The sequence below is a fragment of the Coregonus clupeaformis genome, chromosome 20, assembly GCF_020615455.1.
Source record: "Coregonus clupeaformis isolate EN_2021a chromosome 20, ASM2061545v1, whole genome shotgun sequence".
In the NCBI taxonomy this organism is placed as follows: Eukaryota; Metazoa; Chordata; class Actinopteri; order Salmoniformes; family Salmonidae; genus Coregonus; species Coregonus clupeaformis.
The window spans coordinates 18,965,660-18,993,076 of NC_059211.1; the positions used below are offsets into that span (position 1 = coordinate 18,965,660).

The 27,417-nt window shown below is 41.7% G+C and overlaps 1 protein-coding gene across 4 annotated transcripts; it reads left to right on the forward strand.

Annotated features, from left to right (window-relative positions):
• Positions 1–7,222: 7,222 nt before the first annotated feature.
• On the forward strand, positions 7,223–25,980 carry LOC121533645 (DAZ-associated protein 1). Of its 4 annotated transcripts, none has more exons than XM_041839767.2 (13): positions 7,223–7,353; positions 8,657–8,697; positions 9,391–9,557; positions 10,119–10,184; positions 11,752–11,859; positions 12,138–12,186; positions 14,172–14,200; positions 18,161–18,308; positions 19,510–19,539; positions 19,985–20,137; positions 20,733–20,900; positions 23,809–23,901; positions 25,127–25,980. In XM_041839767.2, exons 1-13 carry the CDS (start codon positions 7,286–7,288, stop codon positions 25,297–25,299), a joined length of 1,293 nt encoding a protein of 430 aa, XP_041695701.1. In that variant the 5' UTR covers positions 7,223–7,285; the 3' UTR covers positions 25,300–25,980. The 4 variants fall into 4 exon arrangements, with proteins under 4 accessions (XP_041695701.1, XP_041695699.1, XP_041695700.1 ...); XM_041839765.2 differs by lacking the exon at positions 14,172–14,200 and adding an exon at positions 15,849–15,931; XM_041839766.2 differs by lacking the exon at positions 14,172–14,200 and adding an exon at positions 15,849–15,931 and having other exon boundaries at positions 11,755–11,859.
• Positions 25,981–27,417: the final 1,437 nt, after the last annotated feature.

Genomic DNA, 27,417 nt, shown 5'->3' on the forward strand with positions numbered 1-27,417 from the left:
ACGGTAGCAGACGGTGAAGTTGCCGTACCAGGCGATAATACAGCCGACAGGATGCGCTCAATGGTGCATCTGTAGAAGTTTGTGAGGATCTCAGGGGCCAAGCCAAATTTATTCACCCTCCTAAGGTTGAAGATGTGCTGTTCTTATCCTCCTAAATATATCTGCTGCCTTCAACACAGTGAACCATCAGATCCTCCTCTCCACCCTCTCAGGGTTGGGAGTCTCAGGCTCTGCACACTTTTGGATTGCATCCTACCTGGCAGGTCGCTCCTACCAGGTGACGCGGAGAAGATCTGTGTCTGCACCACGTACTCTCACTACTGGTGTCCCCCAGGGCTCAGTTCTAGGCCCTCTCCTCTTCTCTCTATAGACCAAGTCACTCGGCTCTGTCATATCCTCACATGGTCTCCTATCATTGCTATGAGGATGACACTCAACTACTTTTCTCTTTCCCCACTTCTGACATCCAGGTAGCGACACGGAAGTCGGAAGTTTACATACACCTCAGCCAAATACATTTAAAATCAGTTTTTCACAATTCCTGACATTTAATCCTAGTAAAAATTCCCTGTCTTAGGTCAGTTAGGATCACCACTTTATTTTATGAATGTGAAATGTCAGAATAATAGCAGAGAGAATGATTTATTTAAGCTTTTATTTATTTCATCACATTCCCAGTGGGTCAGAAGTTTACATACTGTGACGGCCCTGAATATTTCTGAACCGTCTCAGTGCTTCTCCTTCTAATAGGGCGCTTCCCCTTTAATTCCCCATTAAATAGCCAGCATCAGCTGCGCAAAAGGGGAAGTTGTGATTGAGACATGAATGAGGATGTGTACTACCTTCAGTTGAAAAGCTTCGCCATTACGTTTGTTTTGTGGCCTTACAGTGTGTTTTGTAGCCGTAAAGCGAGTTTACCCAGGATTGGATCCACTCTGTGCGTCTGTGGACTACAACTCTCCGTTGGTTTTCGTGGCCTTTTCTCCGAGGGAGAGCTGTTGGCGGATTGTCTGACTGACCGACTGACTACAACTTTTTGTACACGGTATTTCATTTGTTTGGGGTGATGTATACTGTGATTTATGTAGTTGTGAGGACGTATTATTCTTTGGGTAGTCTTTGATACGCTTTATTGTTGTGTTACAAAATAAGTGTTATTTTGAGTGTATGAATATACTGGGTTTATGCTACGGACAAACGTTGCGGGACTAAGGTCACTTGAGTCACTGAACTTATTTACCGGGCTGGACTCTTTTTATGCCCGAGGTACAGGACATTTCTAAATGAACATAAGTGCATTGATTTGTTATATTGTTGTGTGTGGGTGTGTGTGATCATTTATGTTGTTAATACAACCACGCAAAAGAATACACTTGTTTGAAGTTCTTTCCAAGGTTTTAAGGGGTTTATGAAAAGTATATTTCCATCTTGACTTTTACATAAGTCCTTTGTATTGGTGTGACTTGACGGACCAGATGGGACTCATTCCCTCCCAAACTAAAAGGAGAAACCCATGCTTTCTCTGGTAGGCACAACCTACCTGGCACCCCTATAAATAACCTCAAGTCAAAACCGTTACAATACACTCAATTAGTATTTGGTAGCATTGCCTTTAAATTGTTTAACTTGAGTCAAACGGTTCGGGTAGCCTTCCACAAGCTTCCCACAATAAGTTGGGTGAATTTTGGCCCATTCCTCCTGACAGAGCTGGTGTAACTGAGTCAGGTTTGTAGGTCTCCTTGCTTGCACACGCTTTTTCAGTTCTGCCCACACATTTTCTATAGAATTGAGGTCAGGGCTTTGTGATGGCCACTCCAATACCTTGACTTTGTTGTCCTTAAGACATTTTGTCACAACTTTGGAGGTATGCTTGGGGTCATTGTCCATTTGGAAGAGCCATTTGCGACCAAGCTTTAATTTCCTGACTGATGTCTTGAGATGTTGCTTCAATATATCCACATAATTTTCCTTCCTCATGATGCCATCTATTTTGTGAAGTGCACCAGTCCCTCCTGCAGCAAAGCACCCCCACAGCATGATGCTGCCACCCCCGTGCTTCACGGTCGGGATGGTGTTCTTCAGCTTGCAAGCCGACCCCTTTTCCCTCCAAACATAACGATGGTCATTATGGCCAAACAGTTCTATTTTTGTTTCATCAGACCAGAGGACATTTCTCCAAAAAGTATGATATTTGTCCCCCTGTGCAGTTGCAAACCGTAGTCTGGCTTTTCTATGGCGGTTTTGGAGCAGTGGCTTCTTCCTTGATGAGCGACCTTTCAGGTTATGTCGATATAGGACTTGTTTTACTGTGGATATAGATACTTTTGTACCTGTTTCCTCCAGCATCTTCACAAGGTCCTTTGCTGTTGTTCTGGGATTGATTTGCACTTTTCGCACCAAAGAACGTTCATCTCTAGGAGACAGAACGCGTCTCCTTCCTGAGCGGTATGATGGCTGCGTGGACCGATGGTGTATATACTTGCGTATTATTGTTTGTACAGATGAACGTGGTACCTTCAGACATTTGGAAATTGCTCCCAAGGATGAACCAGACTTACATTTACATTTTACATTTACGTCATTTAGCAGACGCTCTTATCCAGAGCGACTTACAGTTAGTAAGTGCATACATTTTTCATACTGACTTGTAGAGGTCTACAATAATTTTTCTGAGGTCTTGGCTGATTTCTTTTGATTTTCCCATGATGTCAAGCAAAGAGGCACTGAGTTAGAAGGTAGGCCTTGAAATACATCCACAGGTACACCTCCAATTGACTCAAATGATGTCAATTAGCCTATCAGAAGCTTCTAAAGCCATGACATCATTTTCTGGAATTTTCCAAGCTGTTTAAAGGCACAGTCAACTTAGTGTATGTAAACTTCTGACCCACTGGAATTGTGATACAGTGAATTATAAGTGAAATAATCTGTCTGTAAACAATTGTTGGAAAAATGACTTGTGTCATGCACAAAGTAGACGTCCTAACCAACTTGCCAAAACTATAGTTTGTTAAAAATACATTTGTGGTGTTGTTGAAAAACAAGTTTTAATGACTCCAACCTAAGTGTATGTAAACTTCCGATTTCAACTGTATATATTTATTTTCTATATTTTTTATTATTATTCGTTTTGATTATACTGGAACCATGTCGTCCAAAAAGTTATACTTTTGAATCATCTGTCCATAGAACGTTCTTCCAAGAGTCTTGATGATCATCCAGGTGCTTTTTGGCAAACTTGAGTCAACTTTTTGGACGAGATGGGTCCCATTATGCCTGGCGAAAACCAAACACTGCATTCCACAGTAAGAACATCATACCAAAGTTCAAGCATGGTGGTGGTGGTGTGATGGTTTGGGGATGCTTTGCTGCCTCAGGACCTGGACGACTTGCCTTAATAGAAGGAACCATGAATTCTGCTCTGTTACAGAGAATTCTACAAGAGAATGTCAGATCATCCGTCTGTGAGCTGAAGCTGAAGCGCAGCTGGGTCATGCAGCAAGACACACAATGAAGTCTACATGACAATTGCTAAAAAGCAACAAATTGGAAGTTTTGGAATGGCCTAGTCAAAGTCCAGACCTAATCCCAATTGAGATGTTGTGGCAGGACTTGAAACGAGCAGTTCCTGCTTGAAAACCCACACGTCACTGAGTTAAAGCAGTTCTGCATGGAAGAGTGGGCCAAAATTCCTCCACAGCGACGTGAGAGACTGATCAACAACTACAGGAAGCATTTGGTTGGAGTCATTGCAGCTAAAGGTGGCACAACCAGTTATTGAGTGTAAGGGGGCAATTACTTTTTCACACAGGGGAATTGGGTGTTGCATAACTTTGTTTATGAAATAAATATGTAATTGTTGTGTTATTTGTTCACTTATGTTCCCTTTATCTAAAATTAGGTTTTGGTTGAAGATCTGATAACATTCAGTATCACAAATATGCAAAAGTAGAGAAAATTAGAAAGGGGGCAAATACTTTTTCATAGCACTGTATACAGTGGGGGAAAAAAGTATTTAGTCAGCCACCAATTGTGCAAGTTCTCCCACTTAAAAAGATGAGAGAGGCCTGTAATTTTCATCATAGGTACACGTCAACTATGACAGACAAATGGAGGGAAAAAAATCCAGTAAATCACATTGTAGGATTTTTAATGAATTTATTTACAAATTATGGTGGAAAATAAGTATTTGGTCACCTACAAACAAGCAAGATTTCTGGCTCTCACAGACCTGTAACTTCTTGTTTAAGAGGCTCCTCTGTCCTCCACTCGTTACCTGTATTAATGGCACCTGTTTGAACTTGTTATCAGTATAAAAGACACCTGTCCACAACCTCAAACAGTCACACTCCAAACTCCACTATGGCCAAGACCAAAGAGCTGTCAAAGGACACCAGAAACAAAATTGTAGACCTGCACCAGGCTGGGAAGACTGAATCTGCAAACAGGTAAGCAGCTTGGTTTGAAGAAATCAACTGTGGGAGCAATTATTAGGAAATGGAAGACATACAAGACCACTGATAATCTCCCTCGATCTGGGGCTCCACACAAGATCTCACCCCGTGGGGTCAAAATGATCACAAGAACGGTGAGCAAAAATCCCAGAACCACACGGGGGGACCTAGTGAATGATCTGTAGAGAGCTGGGACCAAAGTAACAAAGCCTACCATCAGTAACACACTACGCCGCCAGGGACTCAAATCCTGCAGTGCCAGACGTGTCCCCCTGCTTAAGCCAGGCCCGTCTGAAGTTTGCTAGAGTGCATTTGGATGATCCAGAAGAGGATTGGGAGAATGTCATATGGTCAGATGAAACCAAAATATAACTTTTTGGTAAAAACTCAACTCGTTGTGTTTGGAGGACAAAGAATGCTGAGTTGCATCCATAGAACACCATACCTACTGTGAAGCATGGGGGTGGAAACATCATGCTTTGGGGCTGTTTTTCTGCAAAGGGACCAGGACGACTGATCCGTGTAAAGGAAAGAATGAATGGGGCCATGTATCGTGAGATTTTGAGTGAAAACCTCCTTCCATCAGCAAGGGCATTGAAGATGAAACGTGGCTGAGTCTTTCAGCATGACAATGATCCCAAACACACCGCCCGGGCAACGAAGAAGTGGCTTCGTAGAAGCATTTCAAGGTCCTGGAGTGGCCTAGCCAGTCTCCAGATCTCAACCCCATAGAAAATCTTTGGAGGGAGTTGAAAGTCTGTGTTGCCCAGCGACAGCCCCAAAACATCACTGCTCTAGAGGAGATCTGCATGGAGGAATGGGCCAAAATACCAGCAACAGTGTGTCAAAACCTTGTGAAGACTTACAGAAAACGTTTGACCTGTGTCATTGCCAACAAAGGGTATATAACAAAGTATTGAGAAACTTTTGTTATTGACCAAATACTTATTTTCCACCATAATTTGCAAATAAATTCATTAAAAATCCTACATTGTGATTTTCTGGATTTTTTTTTCTCATTTTGTATGTCATAGTTGACGTGTACCTATGATGAAAATTACAGGCCTCTCTCATCTTTTTAAGTGGGAGAACTTGCACAATTGGTGGCTGACTAAATACTTTTTTTCCCCACTGTATATATATTTTCCAACAGCTGTTGCATAGGATAGTATTAATGTAACTTGTTGCTGTATTTAGGTTGTTACTGTCCATTATGTTCTGTCTTTATCTACTTTTAAAAACCAATCAAAACAATTACAATAATAATAATGTCCGGAATAATCACTCCATTCCAGCCATTAAACTCCATTCCAGCCTCCACTGATCTCAAGCTCAACCTCGACAAGACGGAGCTGCTCTTCCTCCCGGGGATGGCCTGCCTACTCCAAGACCTCGCCATCACGGTTGACAACTCCACAGTGTCCCCCTCCCAGACTGCAAAGAACCTCGGTGTGACCCTGGACAACACCCTGTCGTTCTCTGCAAACATCAAAGCAGTGACTCGCTCCTGCAGGTTCATGCTCTACAACATCCATAAAGTACGAACCTACTTCACACCGGAAGCGAAGCAGGTCCTTTTCCAGGCACATGTCATCTCCCGTCTGGACTACTGCAACTCGCTGTTGGCTGGGCTCCCCGCTTTTGCCATTAAACCCCTGCAACTTAACCAGAACGCTGCAGCTCGCCTGGTGTTCAACCTTCCCAAGTTTTCCCATGTCATCCCGCTCCTCCGCACACTCCATTGGCTTCCAGTCGAAGCTCGCATCCACTACAAAACCATGTTACTTCCCTACGGAGCAGCAAGATGAACTGCCCCTCCCTACCTTCAGGCAATGCTCAAACCCTACACCCCAACCCGAGCACTCCGTTCTGCCACCTCTGGTCTCTTGGCCCTTCCACCCCTAACGGTGCTAGCAAGCTAGCCAACTTTAGCCAGTTAACTTGGGTGCTTCACTTCTGTTTTGAGGTCAGAACGCTCAGATCAACCCTACTCCTCAGCCAGAGCGTCCAGTGTGCGCTTTGAACGCTCCAAGAGCAAAACGCTCTGAATTTATAACAGACGATCTGACAACGCACTGAATTTACGAATGACCGAGAGCGCACTCTGACATATTGGAGGCAATTTATGAATGCACCCTGAGAGAAGCGAGAACGCGCGGTCGACAAGTATAGAAAGCAGTTGCTTCGCGAGGTATCTCTTCCCGAAAATAAATGATCTTAGTGATTGATAGTTGGAATTCAGCAGTCATAAAAGTATGCCTTATTTACTTTGAATAACTACTAAAATATTGGTTTTGTCAGACAACATAGGCAGCAACTCTATAGAGATGAGATGATGACTTGGAATGAAATAATAAAGTCATCTTTATAAAACAAATATTTTATTAAAGTAAAGTAATGTGAATAAATTATGGTAAGTGATCAGCACTAATGTTCAGTCACAACCATTAATTGTTTTTTTTACATGAATTGCTCTGTTCTGTGTTGTTACAGCATTCAACCCACATAATGCATACATTTAATGTCTACCTTTTTTTTGTAATAATCGAACCGAAACCAAAGCAACCTCAAAAAGCACTAATCACTCAGAACTATAGTACATCCACAAACAATGCAGAGTGGGGCAGTATTATTTTATTTTCTGATCTAATTTGTAAATTAAGAGACTACCTCTTGAATTTCAACTACATATCCCACAACTGTCTCTTTATTATTAAACGTTTCACCCCCTGGCAGTTGACGTGTGGCAAACGTCGTCATTGCGCAGATTCCGTTTGAACCAAAAGCGGAGTGACCTTCCTCGAGAGGAGCAGTATTGAAGCAATAATCCGATGATAGCACACCCGTTCCCTGCACTAGCCTTAGAAATGAACAGCAATTTAGCCGGAGATGAAGTTGGGTAAGATGTGATCTCAACCTAATTAATGAGAATTAGTTAAATAAGTATACACTCCTTTTGCATTTTAACTTCAATCAATGAATTACTGTGATAGATCTCACCCGCATCACCACTTTTACTCAGCTAGCATTTTGATATGTATAACTAACGTTACTGGTAACTGACGTTAGCTAGCTAGTTTGAACGTTAGTTGACTTTAGCCTAGCTAGCTAATAATAATTTGGAAACATGCATGACATTGGTTTAGGTAACTAGATAGGTAGTCAAAAGTAATGTTTAAATGGTGTCATTGAATAATTAATTGAAATACTCAAATATTCAGCTAGTTAGTTAGCTAGCTAGATAAATAGAAACCGAAACGAGTTGGCTCGCTAGCGTTAGCAGCTAACGTTAACATTAGCTAGTTAACGTTACAATGTTAGCGGCTAACTAGCAGCTAGCTAGCAAAGTGGTGAAGTAAAAATATCCGCACGGGTAACGCGTTACCATCAGGAGTCGACACTTTACTATCTTCGTGTTGTAAAGTAGCCAATTTATTTTATTTTGAGTGTGTTGGTACAAGTTTGATTGAAGTCGACAGAATATAACGTTGGTTAACAGTACAGGCTCCAAAAAAAATTACCAGAATCTAGCTAACTTTTTCAGTTGTTGCTGGTGAGAGCTTTATTGCTCTGTTACTCTTGAACTTGAGAGAGGACTGACTCTTCAGGGCATAAGATTGAGAGCATTGTAATAATAATGGTTTGATCCATCAACATTATCCATATCAAAATATAGTTGAGGCAATGGTATCTTGCCTAGTTTTAACTGGCAGCATTTAGCTAGCTGAAGAGTAACTAATGTCAAATTTGTAGCTAGTTAGTGAACGCTCTTTCAAGTTCTATGCATAATGTATTTTAGCTAGCTAACGTTAACTAGCAGACGTTAGTTAGCAAACGTTAGTAGTTAAGCTAAAGTTAGCTGATATCTTCCCTTGCCTGGGTTATGTTAGCCTGTATACGTGGCATAAGGATGCAAAACAAGACCTGAAGTGGTGTCGGTGCGAAACAAGTCACCCTTATTCCAGTATTTGAATAGAAAACAAGGTTTGTTGATATGCATCATCAGCAGCTTACAAAAACATACCCGCAGTAAAACAACTTCATCTATTGTGAGGTTACATTACAATTATATGTGGCACAGTCAGTTTTCACATGTTAACGCATCAGAACCATTTGAGAATGTGTTATTGTGTCCAAGGAATGATGGACCATCTCAGGTGTTGCTTAAAGCCAAAGGAATGCTTTTTTTTCTCATTTTATAGGAAACTGTTTGTTGGTGGCTTGGACTGGAGTACAACACAGGGTGAGTCAGCTGTCTACATACCAACCAGTCAATATTAGGCGTATTGCAGTGCACATACTGTTGTGCTTGAAGGCGTCTGCATGAAAATGTTATTCTGGAGTACCAAAGGGTGGCATGTTATTGTGTATTGTAATTTAAGTATACATGCAGGCTTTTCTCAGTTGCTCAGATCTAGTCTTAAATGAGTTTGTCTGTAGCTACAGGCATTCAGAGTCCTTCTCTGTTTCATGCTTGATTGGGCAGTGTGTGTCTTTGCACCGCACTCTTCACTCTGACAGTGTTTTCTGAAGTTATGAGCACTAGCCACAGTACTATGTGTTTTTGTGCACCCTTCCTTGGTATTGCCTTGGGGCTTTCAATGACAAGAAAAGCAATTTTAAGAATTCTATGTGATTGTTATGACAAAATGTGTTGAAAGCTTGATGCCCTGCCTCCAAAGATGCATGCGTGTCATGCTTTTTAATGCAAAATGTTTTGTTTTATGTACTGTTTTATCTCTGTTTGGACCCCAGGGAGAGAAGCTGCTGCCTTGGCAACAGCTAATGGGGATTTTAATGAAATACTAAATACTTTGCATTCAGTGAACTTTGAAACACATTACCCATAATGTCAGGACACTAGGCTATGCATGTATCCCTAAAGGATCCTGTAATGGGATTGTCCCACTCATGTCAATGTCCTCTTTTCTATCAGAAACTTTGAGAAACTATTTCTCGCAGTATGGGGAAGTAGTTGATTGTGTCATCATGAAGGACAAAACCACGAATCAGTCGCGGGGCTTTGGTTTTGTCAAATTCAAAGACCCCAACTGTGTCGGGACTGTACTGGAGACCAAACCCCATAATCTCGATGGCAGAAATGTGAGTATGCACTTTGCAGCTTGAATAAGGAAAGTCAAATATGTGTGTCTTATCAATTATGCCTTTTTTAAAGTGTTAGAATAATTAAGCACTGCTTTTCACTGAAGTATTACACAGAGATGATAGTCTGTGCAAGAGCAAGTAGTAGTGAACCCATAACACGCACTGGTATCTTCAGAAAACATAAGGCTGGCTCTCTGAAGGCCATCCATGGACATGAAAGCAGGCTGTTTGCCAAACAAGTGTTGCCTGTTCAGATGCCTATTAGTTGAACTAACATGTAACTGCAGTGGGCTGGACATGACATGCTTCATTTGCAGACAGTGCGTTTTGCTACAAGTTGCTCAATGCAGCAATATGAATAGGTCAATTTTGCCATAGTGAAGGTCATTCTCTTGTAATTAAACTTTGACTTATCATAATGTGAATTGTATAACACGTAATTTGTCATTTGTATGTGGCCTTATTGGGTGGGTTAATTCACCAGATAAATTGGAGGGAACATTTGAAGGTGCTTTTTCATTGAAGGGTGAGATGTACAATTTCATTCCTTGCCTTCAGATTGATCCCAAGCCATGTACTCCCAGAGGAATGCAACCTGAAAAAGTACGAACTAAGGACGGCTGGGTAAGGAGCGTATTTTATTTTGTGGGGGCTACATGTGTCCGCTATAGAAATAGGGCACCAAGCCTCGGTAGAATGGATTAAATTGTATCCTTTTTGTCCTTTGATAAGCTGAGGTCCTATCTGCCGCTAGAAATCTCATCTGTCACACTGAGGCTTATTGCTGTTAAAATGACTTCTGCTAATGAGCTTAAAATGTAATTGTTAGACTAAGTGATTCAGTAAAAAGTACCTAATGGCAGTCAGGCTACCTCTGGCGAGCACATGGAGGGCTGTGCGGCCCCCCAAAGAAATGCCAACCCACACCATGACTGACCCACCGCCAAACCAGTCATGCTGGAGGATGTTGCAGGCAGCAGATCGTTCTCCACGGCGTCTCCAGACTCTGTCACGTCTGTCACATGTGCTCAGTGTGAACCTGCTTTCATCTGTGAAGAGCACAGGGCGCCAGTGGCGAATTTGCCAATCTTGGTGTTCTCTGGCAAATGCCAACGTCCTGCTGTAAGCACCAACCCCCACCTGTGGACGTCGGGCCCTCATACCGCCCTCATGGAGTCTGTTTCTGACCGTTTGAGCAGACACATGCACATTTGTGGCCTGCTGGAGGTCATTTTGCAGGGCTCTGGCAGTGCTCCTCCTTGCACAAAGGCGGAGGTAGCAGTCCTGCTGCTGGGTTGTTGCCCTCCTACGGCCTCCTCCACGTCTCCCGATGTACTGGCCTGTCTCCTGGTAGCGCCTCCCTGCTCTGGACACTACGCTGACAGACACAGCAAACCTTCTTGCCACAGCTCGCATTGATGTGCCATCCTGGATGAGCTGCACTACCTGAGCCACTTGTGTGGGTTGTAGACTCCGTCTCATGCTACCACTAGAGTGAAAGCACCACCAGCATTCAAAAGTGACCAAAACATCAGCCAGGAAGCATAGGAACTGAGAAGTGGTCTGTGGTCACCACCTGCAAAACCAGTCCTTTATTGGGGGTGTCTTGCTAATTGCCTATAATTTCCACCTGTTGTCTATTCCATTTGCACAACAGCATGTGAAATGTATTGTCAATCAGTGTTGCTTTCAGTTTGATTTCACAGAAGTGTGATTGACTTGGAGTTACATTGTGTTGTTTAAGTGTTCCCTTTATTTTTTTGTGCAGTGTATATATACTAAGAATGATATGTACAGCAGAATATATTACAGTGAGCTATGTCAAGATTCAATTATATAAATACAGGTGGTATAAACAGTGTAACAAAAATGCAACGTACAGTAGTAGAGATATTAGAATGATCTATGTGAAGAATACACTATATGAATACACAGTGTGAAAAACAGTATAAAAGAAATGGTCCAGTGTTTAATGTCTTTATATACATGGGACAGCAGCGTTGGGTGTGGGTGAGTCTATCTTTGTCTCTTACTACAGGAGTACTACTCACTTACTACAGAGGATGGTGTGATGGCTGTTCAACAGCCTGATGGCCTGGAGATAGAAGCTGTTTTTCAGTCTTTTGGTCCTGGCTTTGATGCACCTGTACAGATTCTCGATCTGGCTTTGAGATCCCATTCTTTGTTTCAGAAGGGCAGCAAAGCTGACAGCAATAAATCAAAGAAGATATTTGTCGGCGGAATCCCCCATAACTGTGGTGAACCTGAACTCCGGGACTATTTCAATAGATTTGGAGTGGTAAGTCCTGTTAAAATGGTGTATACTGTATTGTATAGCTTTTGTATTAAGAAATGTTTCTTAATACCTAAAACAGCTTAAATGTGTTGACCACGATCCAATACAGGAACTGCTTATTGGAAGACTACAGGAAAAGTAGTATTTTCTGTTAAAATGCCATCAATATGAGGAGAGGATATTGATATAATGTGTTAGTTTTCCAACAAAGATGCATGCAATGGCAATAATAGCGGTTTTTTTCTGTATCCTAATGCAGCCCATTTTCTCCTTTGTTTAAGGTCACAGAGGTGGTAATGATCTATGACGCGGAGAAACAGAGGCCCCGAGGTAAAAGCTGATCCCGTTTTTCTCTTCCATACCTCCCATCTCTAAATCTCATGACAAACTATTCTGCCCCAAAGAGAATAAGTGCATTCAATCCCCCCTCCCCTCACCCTCAATTATAACTAGACCCCCCTGCGTCTTCTGGTGGAACATCTTGTTCGTCGTTCATTCACAGGCTTTATAATGGATGCCACCCTTAAATACTGAAAGCTTTCCCCGTGCAGTCATTTACATGGTGAGAAAGTTGAGATGACATTGGCATGAATTTCAAACATCTTCCCTTGACTTTGTGTGACCGGATCAGCTTTTGATGTTTTCGTTCTATTTAGGGACATGCTAACACACTAGTAATACATGTAGTTTGAAATAAATTAGCTTCATCATGACGACTATACAATATCTTGATATCAGTTTAGATGGCTTATGTTCTGATTTTTTATTTTTTTGGATTATTTACGGTGCATGAAATAGATTGAAATAAGACAAACTTTGACCATTTGAATAAAGTGTTAACATTCCTCTTTTTGGAGTACATTGAGTTAAATGCTGAAATGGCAGAACTTCACCAGCGTAGTGATAGAAAAAAAAAAATAATGTTAGGGCCCTATAAAATCTGCAATATGGAAAACGTGGACGCAATCCAGACAATAAATTGGAATTCAACGATATAACTTTTTTGGTAGGGAATAAACTAAATGTATTGAATTAATTAATTAGCACAAGTTCATCATAAGACATGAACAGAATTAATCAGTGATTCGTATTTCCTGCAACTTTCTGAAGAGTCAACGAGAATTCCCCGTCTGTGCGGTGCGCGTACCTACCATTTTGTTTCACCGTTAGCGATGATGCTAATGAAAAATCTTCTGATAGATGGAAAGGCTTTCCCAAAAACCTTCTCAATTAAATGTTAACTACAAGTAGCCTATGCTTACCTGGCAGAATGATATATCATGATTATTTGCATCAATCCAGTTTGCACTACAAAAACATCACTGAATAGCCTCTTGCTAGGTGCTCACTGGAATTAAAGGGTAACTACACCCAAAAATAGACATTTTTCAAATTTTTCCCAGACCTCAAGTGGTCTCCTGATGTTGTTTATGCAGTGTTGTGGACTTAGAACATCTAGTTTAGTTTTTTCTATTAGTGTGATTTTGAGAGGGAAAACCTTAAAAAACTGGGGAAAACTGAAACATGGGGGGGGGAAAGAATTCCTATGGCCCTAAATTATGCAGATGTTGGATGTTGTTCACTTTTTCATTATTCCAGAGTCGGTTCACATTTTTGAAATTGTTTTAAGTGGAAGTCCTTACTCTGTTCTATCTGTTAAATTAGTTGAGCTGCGTTTACACTGGCAGCCCAATTCTGATATTCTTTCCACTAATTGGTTTTTTGACCAACCACATCAGATCTTTCCACATCAGCTCTTTTTCAGAGCTGATCTGATTGGTCAAAAGACCAGAATTGATCAGAATTGGGCTGCCTGTGTAAACGCACACCTAGAATGACAAGACAAGCATGGGTGGATGTAGATTAGTCTGGTCAGTTAGCGCAGAACTGTTTAGCCTAGATATAGGCTACATTAGGTTGGTCAGTTTGCTCAGAGCTGATGCAGCAGTCAATGACTCACATCATTTATTACCCCTCTTCTACTTCAGTACCCATTGATCTCTTTGGGGAGACAAGCAGAATATTTTGTCATCCGAATTTACACGATGATACACAGCAATAACATTAACATAATCAAGCATAATACCCAGACTTTTCTTTTACTAAAACACTTTTAAGCTAAGTTTCCTTTCGTTTAAGTTAGACTTCTTATTTAAAAAAAATAATATATATATATAAGTGTTTTCCCATATGTAGAAAGTTAAGTATTTTTGTAAGTATAAGCCCTTTCTATTTTTCTTTTCCTGTCCTCCTTCTCCTTGTGAATGGTTTTAATGTGATTAACGGTGTCTCTTAAGATTTGTCTTCTCTTTTAGGTTATTGTGTACTGAGTGGTATCACAGAGGTACAGGCCAGATGTTTGAACCAAAAATGGAATGTGCAGGCTGTCAATTTGGGGTGTATACAAAGTTTAGATTCATCATGGTTATGAACTTAGTTTTTTTGCACTGAGCATGACTTTGGGTTTTTGACACCTTTTTTTGAAAGATTGTCTAGGAATGTTTGCTTGCAAATGCTGAAACTAAGTTTTGAATCTAGATTAAGGACAGGTCATCGATGGATGATATTTATAGTTGTATATCAGGCGGCTTGGGAATGCTTTAAATAATATTAGAGGTTTCAAAATCTCAGTTGTCTCAAAGGACATTTAATTGGAATCAGGTTAGGTCCCAGAGTGGAGATTTTCTCACAACCCAATTCTGCCACTGGTATGACTTTATCAAAATGAAACTGGTTCAGTGTATTGGGCTATTGCTGCTGCATAACTGAAGTACTGTGAAAAGTTTATCACCACAACAAATCACCAGACTTTATCAGAACCAGGACATTTGCCAATGTTGGGCTCCTAAATGTACAATTCAATGAAGGATTCAATTACAGTGCTGTATATTCATAGGTTCAGCTAGAGCAACTTGTAATATCATGTAGGAACTGTAGTCAATGGGCTTAATGGTGTTTTTGCTAGATATTGGTGCATTGTTGGTGTTAGAAACATAAGCATTTCGCTGCACCTGCAATGACATCTGCGAAACTGTGTACGCCACCAATAAACACTTAGATTTTATTTGTTTGAATAACATCGGATCTATGCAGTTCAATGGAAAGCTATGCGAGGCTTCACAGTCAGTCCCTTATCAAAGCCTTCATTTCAGTGTTTTTGTTTTATACAGTAAGTGTTGAATCCTTACACCATTGGGTTTTTCACCATGTTTGAAGGGAACTTTGTTTATCCCCCATGCAAACTCTTGACAGCATCATTAGTTGTTACTTACACATTCAGAAGACAAAATGGCCTATATCTTTGTGTTGCTGTTGTAAGCAATATTGTAATTTTCCATTTAGGCTTATCCTGGCTGACTCTAAACATAAAACCAAATTTGGGAAAGCTTGGAAAAAGCTTTAGACATTGTACAGTTTCTTTTTCTCCATTTTTTTTGTTATGCATTAACAATGGATGCTGCCAGTTTGTGCTGCACAGCAATATACCAAGGGGCAGATCAAGTTGGGGTTTGGATGAAATGAAGTAACATCAATACCACAGGTCCAATTGGCACCCAATGCATAAATGAATGCTCTGAGACCACTCAAGTGTGTCATGAAATCTATATAGTTTTCATATTCCTCAGTAGTTCCACTGACTGCACTGGATATAAATATATTACAATGATATAGAAATTACATTTTCAAACCCCTATATAATACATGAATACAGTACAAGGAGACTTTGCTATGTTAGAAGTAAAAAAACAACAACTGAAACCCTAGTTAGTTGAGCATGGAAAGGATTGGTGCAAAGTTTATCTTGGATGATACAAGTGCCTCAGCCCTCAAACGTCAGCTTGTGTATTGCTGCAAGTCAGCGACATCATCTGAACCCCAGGAGCCTCCAGCTCAGTCTTGATGGATCCCTGTCTTGCTGAGCCCAATACTGTTCTTCATCTTGTGTTGTCACAACACCCTGCTACCTTGATTCACTCTTGGTCGTTGGCTAGGTTTTGGATTTATTACTTTCGAGGCCGAACAATCAGTGGACCAGGCTGTCAACATGCATTTTCACGACATCATGGGCAAAAAAGTGTGTAGTTGTAGTTTTATTTTACCCTCAAGATCAAACTGAGGCTTGGGCGACAGGAAGCATTGTTTGGCACTGTTAACGTTGAGTTACAGCTCTTATTTTCAGGGGCCACCAAAATAAGGTTGAAGGCCTAAAGCTCTTTTAAACTTCATATTTTAATGACATGGCTGAAGATCGCTGATATGTGGTACTCCAAAGGTTTTCCTAAAAGATCAGGTCACAATGTTTTTTCTGGATCACATAACATTTCAATGGCCTGGTTGACCTTACTCGGTCACCCCTCCTGAAATATTAGTGACAACTTCTGTAGTCGCCCAAGGCTTTGTTTATTTTGACCTCTCCTTTAGGTTGTAAAAGGTATTCCATATCTTATTTCAAACAATACTTGCTCTGGCTTTGGAGATTTAAGGGAGTGGCCAGTTTTGGATCATATAATGGGAGATGAGTTTAGCCTAAAACGCTTTATTTTACCACAAAGAAATCACCTAAAGGATTGGTCTTGTTCCTTTTTCTTTTTTGATTGTTTTGTTGGCAGGTCACTTACTTTTTGAGTTATTTGATATATTTCCTTGTCAACTTAAAAATAACAACCTAAATTAAGTGACCTCAGTTTAAGAATCTCCATACAGTGTCGATCACATCTAAGAACCAAAATGTGTGCCTGAAGCCACAGTTCTGTGATACCAGTAGTTTATTTTTAAATTGTCATTAATGATTTGCTTCTGAAACAACTTGGAAAATTTGCAGTCAATAGTGTGATTTTACCCCCCCAAACGAGGACACATAACGTCTTAGTCTTTGATTGAAAGAGAACATCTAAATGTCCACATGGACAATGACATATGTACCCATTTTTCATAGTTTACATTTTTTTGACCTCCATTAAAATTATGAACTCAACCCATGTCTGTTCATAATTGATGTATGAGACCCTACCTACATTCTGCTATCCTCTTACTGACTCTCCTTGACTGTCCTGATTTCCAGCAGGAATCGGACATTTACATGATCTTGAGTTGACATTACCTTGGGCTTTGACTTGAGGGAGTTAGGGGGATATAAGTTACAAAATTAGAAAGTGGAGCATGTCAAACTGTGGGACAAATCCCAGTTCTGCTGTTGGGTAGTGTATTGAAGTCATGGTATCCATCACTCCCAGCCACGATGCCCGCGGGAGAAGACCCATGTAGCTGTGCTATAGGCGGAGGGCCACTCGTGGAAACATGCTTGTAATTAGGTCGACAGAGAAGGAAGAGGCGAGGCAAAGAAAGTGGCACCACCTTAAAGCAGAGTAAATATTGAGATTCATTTTTCCTCATGCAAGGTGACCCCAATAACTCAACCTCGATAGAGCCTAGTCTATTTCTGTCTAGTACTCCCCCCCCCCCACCTAGTTTTAAACCCATTTTTCGCTCTGGTAAACTGCTGGTATCTCTGTGGCTGGCTAGCTACAACAAGTGCTACTATTTTATAGGGCAGATAATGGCTGGTAGCCTCACAAGCCATCTGGTGTGATACAAAATAATTGGCTTTTCAACCTCATTGAACAATAGTCCAGTCCAATAGCAAGTGCTTCTGTTCTGTGTGAGCAAATCAGATGGGTATTGGTCAATTAAGCACCATTGCAATTTTCTCCATTATCTGACACGGTATGAAGATTCATTTCTAAATTGACTTATGACTGTCCATTTGTATTATCTGCATGTTTTACCTCTTATTCTGATAGATATGATACACATTTCTTTCTACATCCATCTCCCTCTGAAATTCTACTACAAGTTAAATATAATTGAGATTCTTTAAATGTTAGCTGGGAAAAGGTAAGTCTTTACCTTCCAATATATGTTTTTATCAAAATTAAAGGGCACAAAAACAGGAAATAGGAATATGTTTCTCAGATAGACAGATTGTAAAATTACTGACATTTTTTGCACCATTTAAATCAATTGCTATTATTTTATGCTCTATTCAAAATGATTTAACCAACAATTAAGCAATGTCTAATTGTGACTGAAGTACCTGAGAAACATATTGTTAAGCAACTCCCCTTAAAAAGTATCTATCTGCGTTAGGCAGAAGTGTATTGGCCCAGATAAGATGTAAAACTGAAACCCTCTCAAGCTGATATGTTAAAGAGAAATATTAGTAATGGGTGAGATCAGGTAAGGAAGGTATTTTGGTGATAAACTTCTGGTCTTGCAAATTGTGCCCTCCTTATCCTTTCTCCAGGTGGAAGTGAAAAAGGCTGAACCTCGGGACAGCAAAGCTCCTGGCCAACTTGAACCTAACCAATGGGGACCCAGAGGCATCCTGAGTGCAGCCAATGGTTGGTCGGCACAGCCTGCCCAGGGCTGGCAGCAGAGTTATGGCCCTCCTGGTGAGTGGGAGACCAGCCAGAGCAGAGAACACAACTCGTTCTCTCAGACCAGGAAAATCAATCAATCAATCAATTTTATTTTATATAGCCCTTCTTACATCAGCTAATATCTCGAAGTGCTGTACAGAAACCCAGCCTAAAACCCCAAACAGCTAGTAATGCAGGTGTAGAAGCACGGTGGCTAGGAAAAACTCCCTAGAAAGGCGAAAGCCTAGGAAGAAACCTAGAGAGGAACCAGGCTATGAGGGGTGGCCAGTCCTCTTCTGGCTGTGCCGGGTGGAGATTATAACAGAACCATGCCAAGATGTTCAAAAATGTTCATAAGTGACAAGCATGGTCAAATAATAATCAGGAATAAATCTCAGTTGGCTTTTCATAGCCGATCATTAAGAGTTGAAAACAGCAGGTCTGGGACAGGTAGGGGTTCCATAACCGCAGGCAGAACAGTTGAAACTGGAATAGCAGCAAGGCCAGGCGGACTGGGGACAGCAAGGAGTCACCACGGCCGGTAGTCCCGACGTATGGTCCTAGGGCTCAGGTCTCTCAGTTGGCTTTTCATAGCCGATCATTAAAGAGTTGAAAACAGCAGGTCTGGGACAGGTAGGGGGTTTCGTAGCCGCAGGCAGAGACAGTTGAAACTGGAATAGCAGCAAGGCCAGGCGGACTGGGGACAGCAAGGTGTCATCATGCCCGGTAGTCCTGACGTATGGTCCTAGGGCTCAGGTTCTCAGAGAGAAAGAGAGAACGAGAGAATTAGAGAGAGCATACTTAAATTCACACAGGACACTGGATAAGACAGGAGAAGTACTCCAGGTATAACCAACTAACCCCAGCCCCCCGACACATAAACTACTGCAGCATAAATACTGGAGGCTGAGACAGGAGCGGTCCGGAGACACTGTGGCCCCATCCGAAGAAACCCCCGGACAGGGCCAAACAGGAAGGATATAACCCCACCCACTCCGCCAAAGCACAGCCCCCGCATGACATTCTATTATACCTAGGAGAAAGATGGTATTGGAAACCGTTAAAATGCCTGATGCCTTTTGTTATATTAACATTGTATTTCTAGGTCCGCATTGAAACTTTACTTTGAGGAATGATCAACGTACTGACTGTACAGTACTGTAGTTACAAATTACATATTGAGGAATTGGTTTTGTGCCAGCATAAATATACTCAAATATTTTCTCTTTTGAAGGAGTCTGGGTGTCTACAGGCCAGCCCTTGGGTACGTTTAGTCTTTGAATCACTTTACTTTTTCGGACATTTCTCACTAACTTGCTTTTTAAAATAGTAAGCTATTGTCTTGTAATGGTTAACTTATCAAGAATTGTATTGTGTCATAGACATTGCCTTGCACTTTTATATTTTATGTATTGACCAATTGGGTTAAGCACCAGTGTTCTCACGGTGTCAGCTGGAATGGCTGAGGGCACTCTGATAATTTCCCTCTAGAGACAGATAATGGACTTATTATCATTATTCTTAACTCTCTTCACCCTTCCTTAAGTCTTATATCATACAACCCCAAACCACCCCAGCGGTGAAAATGATATCTAATATACAGTGTCTACTGACAGTGGGTTTCAACCAGGATATATCCAAGACTGAAAATGTACCAATAGACACCTGTCATCATGTGTTCAGTAGCTGTTATGTTCTGTCTGACTCAGGTGGGTACGGACCCCCTTTATCTGTGGGCCGTGGAGCTCCCGCCCAGCCCCCTTCACCGTTCAACGCATTCCTCGTCACAACGACCCCGGCGGGGGGTTTTGGGGCACCTCAGGCCTTCGCTCAGCAGGGATACAGCACACCACCTCAGTTTGGTCAGTATCTGCACTGTATTGTCATAAGAAAAGCATTTTTCTATTCATGTAAATTGATTTGTTTTCATATTGCCAATATTGCAATAAACAATATTGTTATGCCCCCAAAAATTATTACAGCGTTTTGTAAAAAATAACAATCATTGCTTTATGAAGAATGTTTTTGCCAAATGTACAAATTCCTCCTCAAGAAACTCAAATAACAGTGCGAGTTTCAAATGCAGGCATCGTTAAAAGTCAGGTCAAACTGAGGAAAATAATTGTTATTTCAACACCAGCTTTGTCGTGAAAAAATTAATAGCTGGTCTGCAGCACTAACAGTAATGTAACGGCAACAGTAACACATGTTTAGAGTTCTCAAATATTTTTTAGTTATCTTCACAAGAACGTTAATATCGTCTTCACAATATATAATTTTTTTATACTGCCAATGTATGATTACATCCTAACATCGTCCAACCCTACTGCCTAGGCTGACAATGGTTGTTGTATGATTATTTAGATTATAATAAAATGAAAATATATCATACAGGTGATCTTTCATAGTTCGGAATGTACAACATTATAACTACTCTTCCATCTGGCACTGGTTTAGGGTACACTTTTGGCACGCCTCAAGGTGAGCAGTATGCCCCACAAGGAGTGCCACCCCCACCCACGACTCCGGTAACAGGGCCGCTAGGGTTTGTTCCAGCCACCACACCTACTCAGGACATCAGCAAAGCACCCACGGGACAGCCAGACTTCCCTTACAGCCAATATGGTAAGTAGAGCCTCCATGCAGTCCTCAGCCCCACCCTCTACCTTGCTGTTATTATGGCTTATACTGGATAGATCCATTTTGTTGGATGCTTTATTGGGTCAAACAACCCGTCCTCCCTAGCCAAAGCTCATTACTACAACCCTAAAACAAGCAGGAGCTTGCCCCTTTGTTTACCATGTAGCTTTAACGACATCACATGCATACACACGCTTGCATACATCCCCCCCCCCCCCCCCGGCTTGGCCATGAAGATGCCATAGAAGTCCCACCATACCCAGGACTCTTCAGTGTCACCCTTTTCAGAATATTCCAGGTAGGGCTGTGTAATGATGTGGATGGGTAACCAATGATGGGTTTGAATTAGATCATCCTGCCTCGCAATGTTGTTTTTGAGAGGAGTTGGAATGCCCACCAAACTGCAGACATACCTAGGAAGATACTATATTTTACTGGCAAAGGTTACAGGCAGTTTGACCAATTGTTCCCTTTTTGGTATTGACTTGGCTGGCTTTTCTCTCCTGGCATGAGCTCCATGGTGTCAATGGATCCTGCACATAATATTTATCCTGAAAGTAATTGGTCTGAAACCTATCTTTCCCCGCAAACAAATATGAAAGCTGTTCTGAGAAGACTCAAGGCAATGCATCAGTATGCAATGTATCAGGATTTTTTTCGATTCCTCTCCAATTATACTTATTGTACCAAGTTGGGTACAAATAAATCCAGCATTGTCATCAACTGAGGGGCTCTTGCATAAGGTCTCTTCCTCCTTAGTAAACAAAATGCCTTGGTAAGTCCTTGCTTTTTGAAAAGTTCATTTATGTTGCTTAGTTAGTTCATTCTGTCTGCCCCCTCCTCGTCCCCAATGGCATTTGTCCTTAGTGAACAAAAAACTGTGGGGAGAGACAGACCTAGATATCTTGTTTAGTTAATGGCTCGTACACAGTACAGTGCATTTGGAAAGTATTCAGACCCCTTGACTTTTTCCACATTTTGTTATGTTACAGCCTTATTCTAAAATGGATTAAATGTTTTTCCTCATCAATCTACACACAATACCCCATAATGACAAAGCGAAAACAGGTTTTTAGACATTTTAGCAAATGTATTAAAAATAAAGTACATAAATACCTTATTTACGTAAGTATTCAGACCCTTTGCTATGAGACTCGAAATTGAGCTCAGGTGCGTCCTGTTTCCATTGATCATCCTTGAGATGTTTCTACAACTTGATTGGAGTCCACCTGTGGGAAATTCAATTGATTGGACATGATTTGGAAAGACACACACCTGTCTAGATAAGGTCCCACAGTTGACAGTGCATGTCAGAGTAAAAACCAAGCCATGTTGTCGAAGGAATTGTCCGTATAGCTCCGAGACAGGATTGTCGAGGCACAGATCTGGGGAAGGGTACCAAAAAATGTCTGCAGCATTGAAGGTCGCCAAGAACACAGTGGCATCCATCATTCTTAAATAGAAGAAGTTTGGAACCACCAATACTCTTCCTAGAGCTGGCCGCCCAGCCAAACTGAACAATCGGGGGAGAAGCGCTTTGGTCAGGGAGGTGACCAAGAACCCGATGGTCACTCTGAAAGAACTCCAGAGTTCCTCTGTGGCGATGGGAGAACCTTCCAGAAGGACAACCATCTCTGCAGCACTCCACCAATCAGGCCTTTATGGTAGAGTGGCCAGACGGAAGCCACTCCTCAGTAAAAGGCACATAACAGCCCACTTGGGAGTTTGCCAAAAGGCACCTAAAGACTCTCAGACCATGAGAAACAAGATTCTCTGTTCTGATGAAACCAAGATTGAACTCTTTGACCTGAATGCCAAGAGTCACGTCTGGAGGAAACCTGGCACCATCCCTATGGTGAAGCATGGTGGTGGCAGCATCATGCTGTGGGGATGTTTTTCAGCGGCAGGGACTGGGAGACTAGTCGGGATCGAGGAAAAGATTAACAGAGCAAAGTAAAGAGATACTTGATGAAAACCTGCTCCAGAGCGCTCAGGACATCAGACTGGGGCGACGGTTCACCTTCCAACAGGACAACGACCCTAAGCACACAGCCAAGACAACGCAGGAGTGGCTTCAGTCCAAGTCTCAATGTCCTTGAGTGGCCCAGCCAGATCCCGGACTTGAACCCGATCGAACATCTCTGGAGAGACCTGAAAATAGCTGTGCAGCGACGCTCCCCATCCAACCTGACAGAGCTTGAGAGGATCTGCAGAGAAGAATTGGAGAAACTCCCCAAATACAGGTGTGCCAAGCTTGTAGCGTCATACCCAAGAAGACTCGAGGCTGTAATCGCTGCCAAATGTGCTTCAACAAAGTACTGAGTAAAGGGTCTGTATACTTATGTAAATGTGATATTTCTGTTTATTTTTAATACATTTGCAAAAATGTCTTTACCTGTTTTTGCTTTGTCATTATGGGGTATGGTGTGTAGATTGATGAGGGAAATAAACAATTTAATCCATTTTAGAATAAGGCTGTAACGTAACAATGTGGGAAAAGTCGAGGGTAGAATACTTTCCGAATGCACTGCATAAGTTGTATATATCCCTGTAACTGTCAGTTGTGAGATTCCCATCTTGTTCAGTGTTTCATGCTTGTGCTTTGCCTACCCATCCTGCTCTTTCCCGTTAGCATTAGCTGCCTACTTTAGAATCATTTAGTAAGGTAACCATAGGCAGCAAAGGGCATTAGCAAGTAGCCCCCCATTCACCTTATGTGTTTGTAATTCCAGATGGATGTGTGTTGTGATGGTAGGAGTCTAAGAGCAATCAGAGGGAGTATAGTTATTTAGTGTTAAGCCAAGCCCTAGTGCCAGGTCTAAGAAGGGGACAATGTTAAAGTAAAGTAGACTGTCTGGGTTACGTCAACCTAGTCTCCTCGTCTCCCTGATAGGCTTGAGTATCTACCCTCAGGAGCCCTCTTCCTACGGACCAACGCGTCCTTCTCACAGTAATGGTCAGGATGTGCAGGGAGGAAGTAGTGCAGGTAGGTGTGAGCATTGTCTTTTCCAACCACCAAAAGTACAGTTCTATATGTAGTCGTATAGCTGCTACGTCAATGTTCCTTTGCGTCCCTTTCCCCTGTATGTGCTTTTGTATGTTTGTGCATACAAAGTACATACTTCTAGAGTATACTAAAATACAGCTACAGTATTCAATGATTTGAGATTGAGATCTTTTTGAATGACCTAATCTCATGGTATGAAAAATCTGCTTTATTTTAGATCCAGAATAATAAAACAATGAACAGGGTTACATGCCTGTTGAATGTTAACACGTCTCATTTCCTAGTGTAGCTGTAGTTTATTATACCAACAACACCTGGTCCTCAGATTTTTTGTCCACTCTGCCTTGCTTTGCCGGTAAAAAATATGATCTAATTGACTAAATGTGTTCATGGTATAATATGTTTAACATTTTCATTTTGCTCTCTGTTGTTGAAAGTGTTAGCAGTCAATTCACTTGCTGTTTTTCCAATATGCCATCTCCTATTGACAGCTAAAAGATGATAATCAGAGGAAAGATTGTATGAAGAAACAAACACTTGTGGCTGGTGAATGAATACCCCATTTCTATTTGATTTCTCAGGTCATATTAAGTCTCTGCTCTTCCAAATTTTTCTTCCAGCCTTGTAGTGCTTTGAGCACCTTGTGGGAAAGTTTGCTTGTATTCTTCTATAATTTCTGTTTCATTTATTTTCTTTTTTCGTTACTCTGTACTGTCCGACATGAGTTGCAACTGTTCAGCCTGATCTGCACTGAATGTCTATGCAGTTCCCTGCTTCTCCGACTACAGTGGATTGCAGGGAGATGGAGCCACCCAGTGTCTATTAAAAAACAAAACAAAAACTTTGCATGTGGGACTAACAACTGAATAAGCATTTGTTATACTGTTTTCCTTTTGTTGAATCCTCTAACAGTTCAGATTACATCTTTGAATCCTCAAAATAATATACCAATTGATTTACACTGGAAGCGTTCAGTCTTAACTGGCTAACCAAACTCAGAATTTTGGTTCATGGAGGCTCATGAAGGAAGGAAGACAATATTTAACATGAACATTAAAAAGCCCTGAAACTATGATCAATGCTGTATTTATTTTGGGTAAAATAAGGGACTTTCACTCAGCTGGTTGGTATCTGTTTGGTAATGAGCGCCATTTATGATCGTGATAATGAACCTCTCTTCCCTGTTCTCCACCCACCCGCACAGGTTATGGTCAGGACCTGAGTGGATTTGGCCATACTTTCGCAGACCCCAGCCAGCAGACTGCTTCATACGGGGCACCAACAGCACAACCGGCGGCGGGCCCCCAGCCTACAGCAGCCGCTTTTGCTCGAGGACAGAATCACAACGTAACGGGCTTCCATCCATACAGGCGCTGAGAGTCTCCAACCGCCACAGCGCTCAGTTCTAAAGTCAGGGAAATGTGTTCTGGTCATAAGCAAAACTGGATTTCTGTGTTTTTGTTTGGAACACAAAAAATTGACACAATTTGGGAAAAAAGTGAACTCTCATAAAACCAGGGATTCCAATTACTTATGTTACAATGTCACTTGATGTAAAAGTTGATAAGACTTTTGCATAACCTTCCTTTCAAATGTTGAAATGAAATAACCTTTGTTTCTCCCCACATGTTTTATAGTAGGACTTAACTACTTTGCAATAGGTTTTGATTGTCTGGTCAAACATTAGCACAGAGAATATGTGTGTGTGTGTGTGTGTGTGTGTGTATTTATGCCGGATACAGACATATGTATATTTATGCCGGATACAGAAATGAAAACAGGGTCTCAAGTTTCCTCAGCTTTAAATTCTAGGAAAAATGTTTTTATTTTTAATTTGGTTGATTGTGTTTATTTTCTGAGCTGTTATTTTAAAGTTTGGAAAATATGAATATATATTATACACAAACTGCAATTTTTTAAAATAATTTTGTACGAAAAATGTACACTGCTTGTTTTTTTATTTAAACATATAGACTTCCCTCAGGTGGCTGTTTCTGAGTGCATTTTGCACTTATGCAAAAAGAAAGGAATTTATTTCAAATAAATGTTTTAAAGATATCCTGCCTCTTGTTGCTGTCAATATTAGGAAGGTGTTCCTAATGTTTGATATACTTGGTGTATATTCTGTTTGAGACCCAGCAAAAAAAAAGAAACGTCCTCACTGTCAACTACGTTTATTTTCAGCAAACTTAATGTGTAAATATTTGTATGAACATAACAAGATTCAACAACTGAGACATAAACTGAACAACTTCCACAGACGTGACTAACAGAAATTGAATAATGTGTCCCTGAACAAAGGGGGGGTCAAAAGTAACAGTCAGTGTCTGGTGTGGCCACTAGCTGCATTAAGTACTGCAGTGCATCTTCTCCTCATGGACTGCACCAGATTTGCCCGTTCTTGCTGTGAGATGTTAACCCACTCTTCCACCAAGGCACCTGCAAGTTCCCGGACATTTCTGGGGGGAATAGCCCTAGCCCTCACCCTCCGATCCAACAGGTCCCAGACGTGCTCAATGGGATTGAGATCCGGGCTCTTCGCTGGCCATGGCAGAACACTGACATTCCTGTCTTGCAGGAAATCACGCACAGAACAAGCAGTATGGCTGGTGGCATTGTCATGCTAGAGGGTCATGTCAGGATGAGCCTGCAGGAAGGGTACCACATGAGGGAGGAGGATGTCTTCCCTGTAACGCACAGCGTTGAGATTGCCTGCAATGACAACAAGCTCAGTCCGATGATGCTGTGACACACCGCCCCAGACCATGACGGACCCTCCACCTCCAAATCGACCTGCTCCAGAGTACAGGCCTCGGTGTAACACTCATTCATTCGACGATTAAACGCGAATCCGACCATCACCCCTGGTGAGACAAAACCGCGACTCGTCAGTGAAGAGCATTTTTTGCCAGTCCTGTCTGGTCCAGCGACGGTGGGTTTGTGCCCATAGGCGACGTTGTTGCCGGTGATGTCTGTTGAGGACCTGCCTTACAACAGGCCTACAAGCCCTCAGTCTAGCCTCTCTCAGCCTATTGCGGACAGTCTGAGCACTGATGGAGGGATTGTGCGTTCCTGGTGTAACTCGGGCAGTTGTTGCCATCCTGTACCTGTCCCACAGGTGTGATGATCGGATGTACCGATCCTGTGCGGGTGTTGTTACACGTGGTCTGCCACTACGAGGACGATCAGCTGTCCGTCCTGTCTCCCTGTAGCGCTGTCTTAGGCGTCTCCCAGTACGGACATTGCAATTTATTGCCCTGGCCACATCTGCAGTCCTCATGCCTCCTTGCAGCATGCCTAAGGCACGTTCACTCAGATGAGCAGGGACCCTGGGCATCTTTCTTTTGGTGTTTTTCAGAGTCGGTAGAAAGGCCTCTTTAGTGTCCTAAGTTTTCAAAAATGTGACCTTAATTGCCTACCGTCTGTAAACTGTAAGTGTCTTAACGACCGTTCCACAGGTGCATGTTCATTAATTGTTTATGGTTCATTGAACAA

Coding starts and splice junctions, on each gene's coding strand:
- LOC121533645 (XM_041839765.2), top strand. CDS start 7,286: ATGATAGCACACCCGTTCCCTGCACTAGCCTTAGAAATGAACAGCAAT. Junction 12,187..15,848: donor GGAGAAACAGAGGCCCCGAG/GTAAAAGCTGAT, acceptor GTCGTTGGCTAG/GTTTTGGATTTATTACTTTC. Junction 20,901..23,808: donor CTTCCCTTACAGCCAATATG/GTAAGTAGAGCC, acceptor TCTCCCTGATAG/GCTTGAGTATCTACCCTCAG.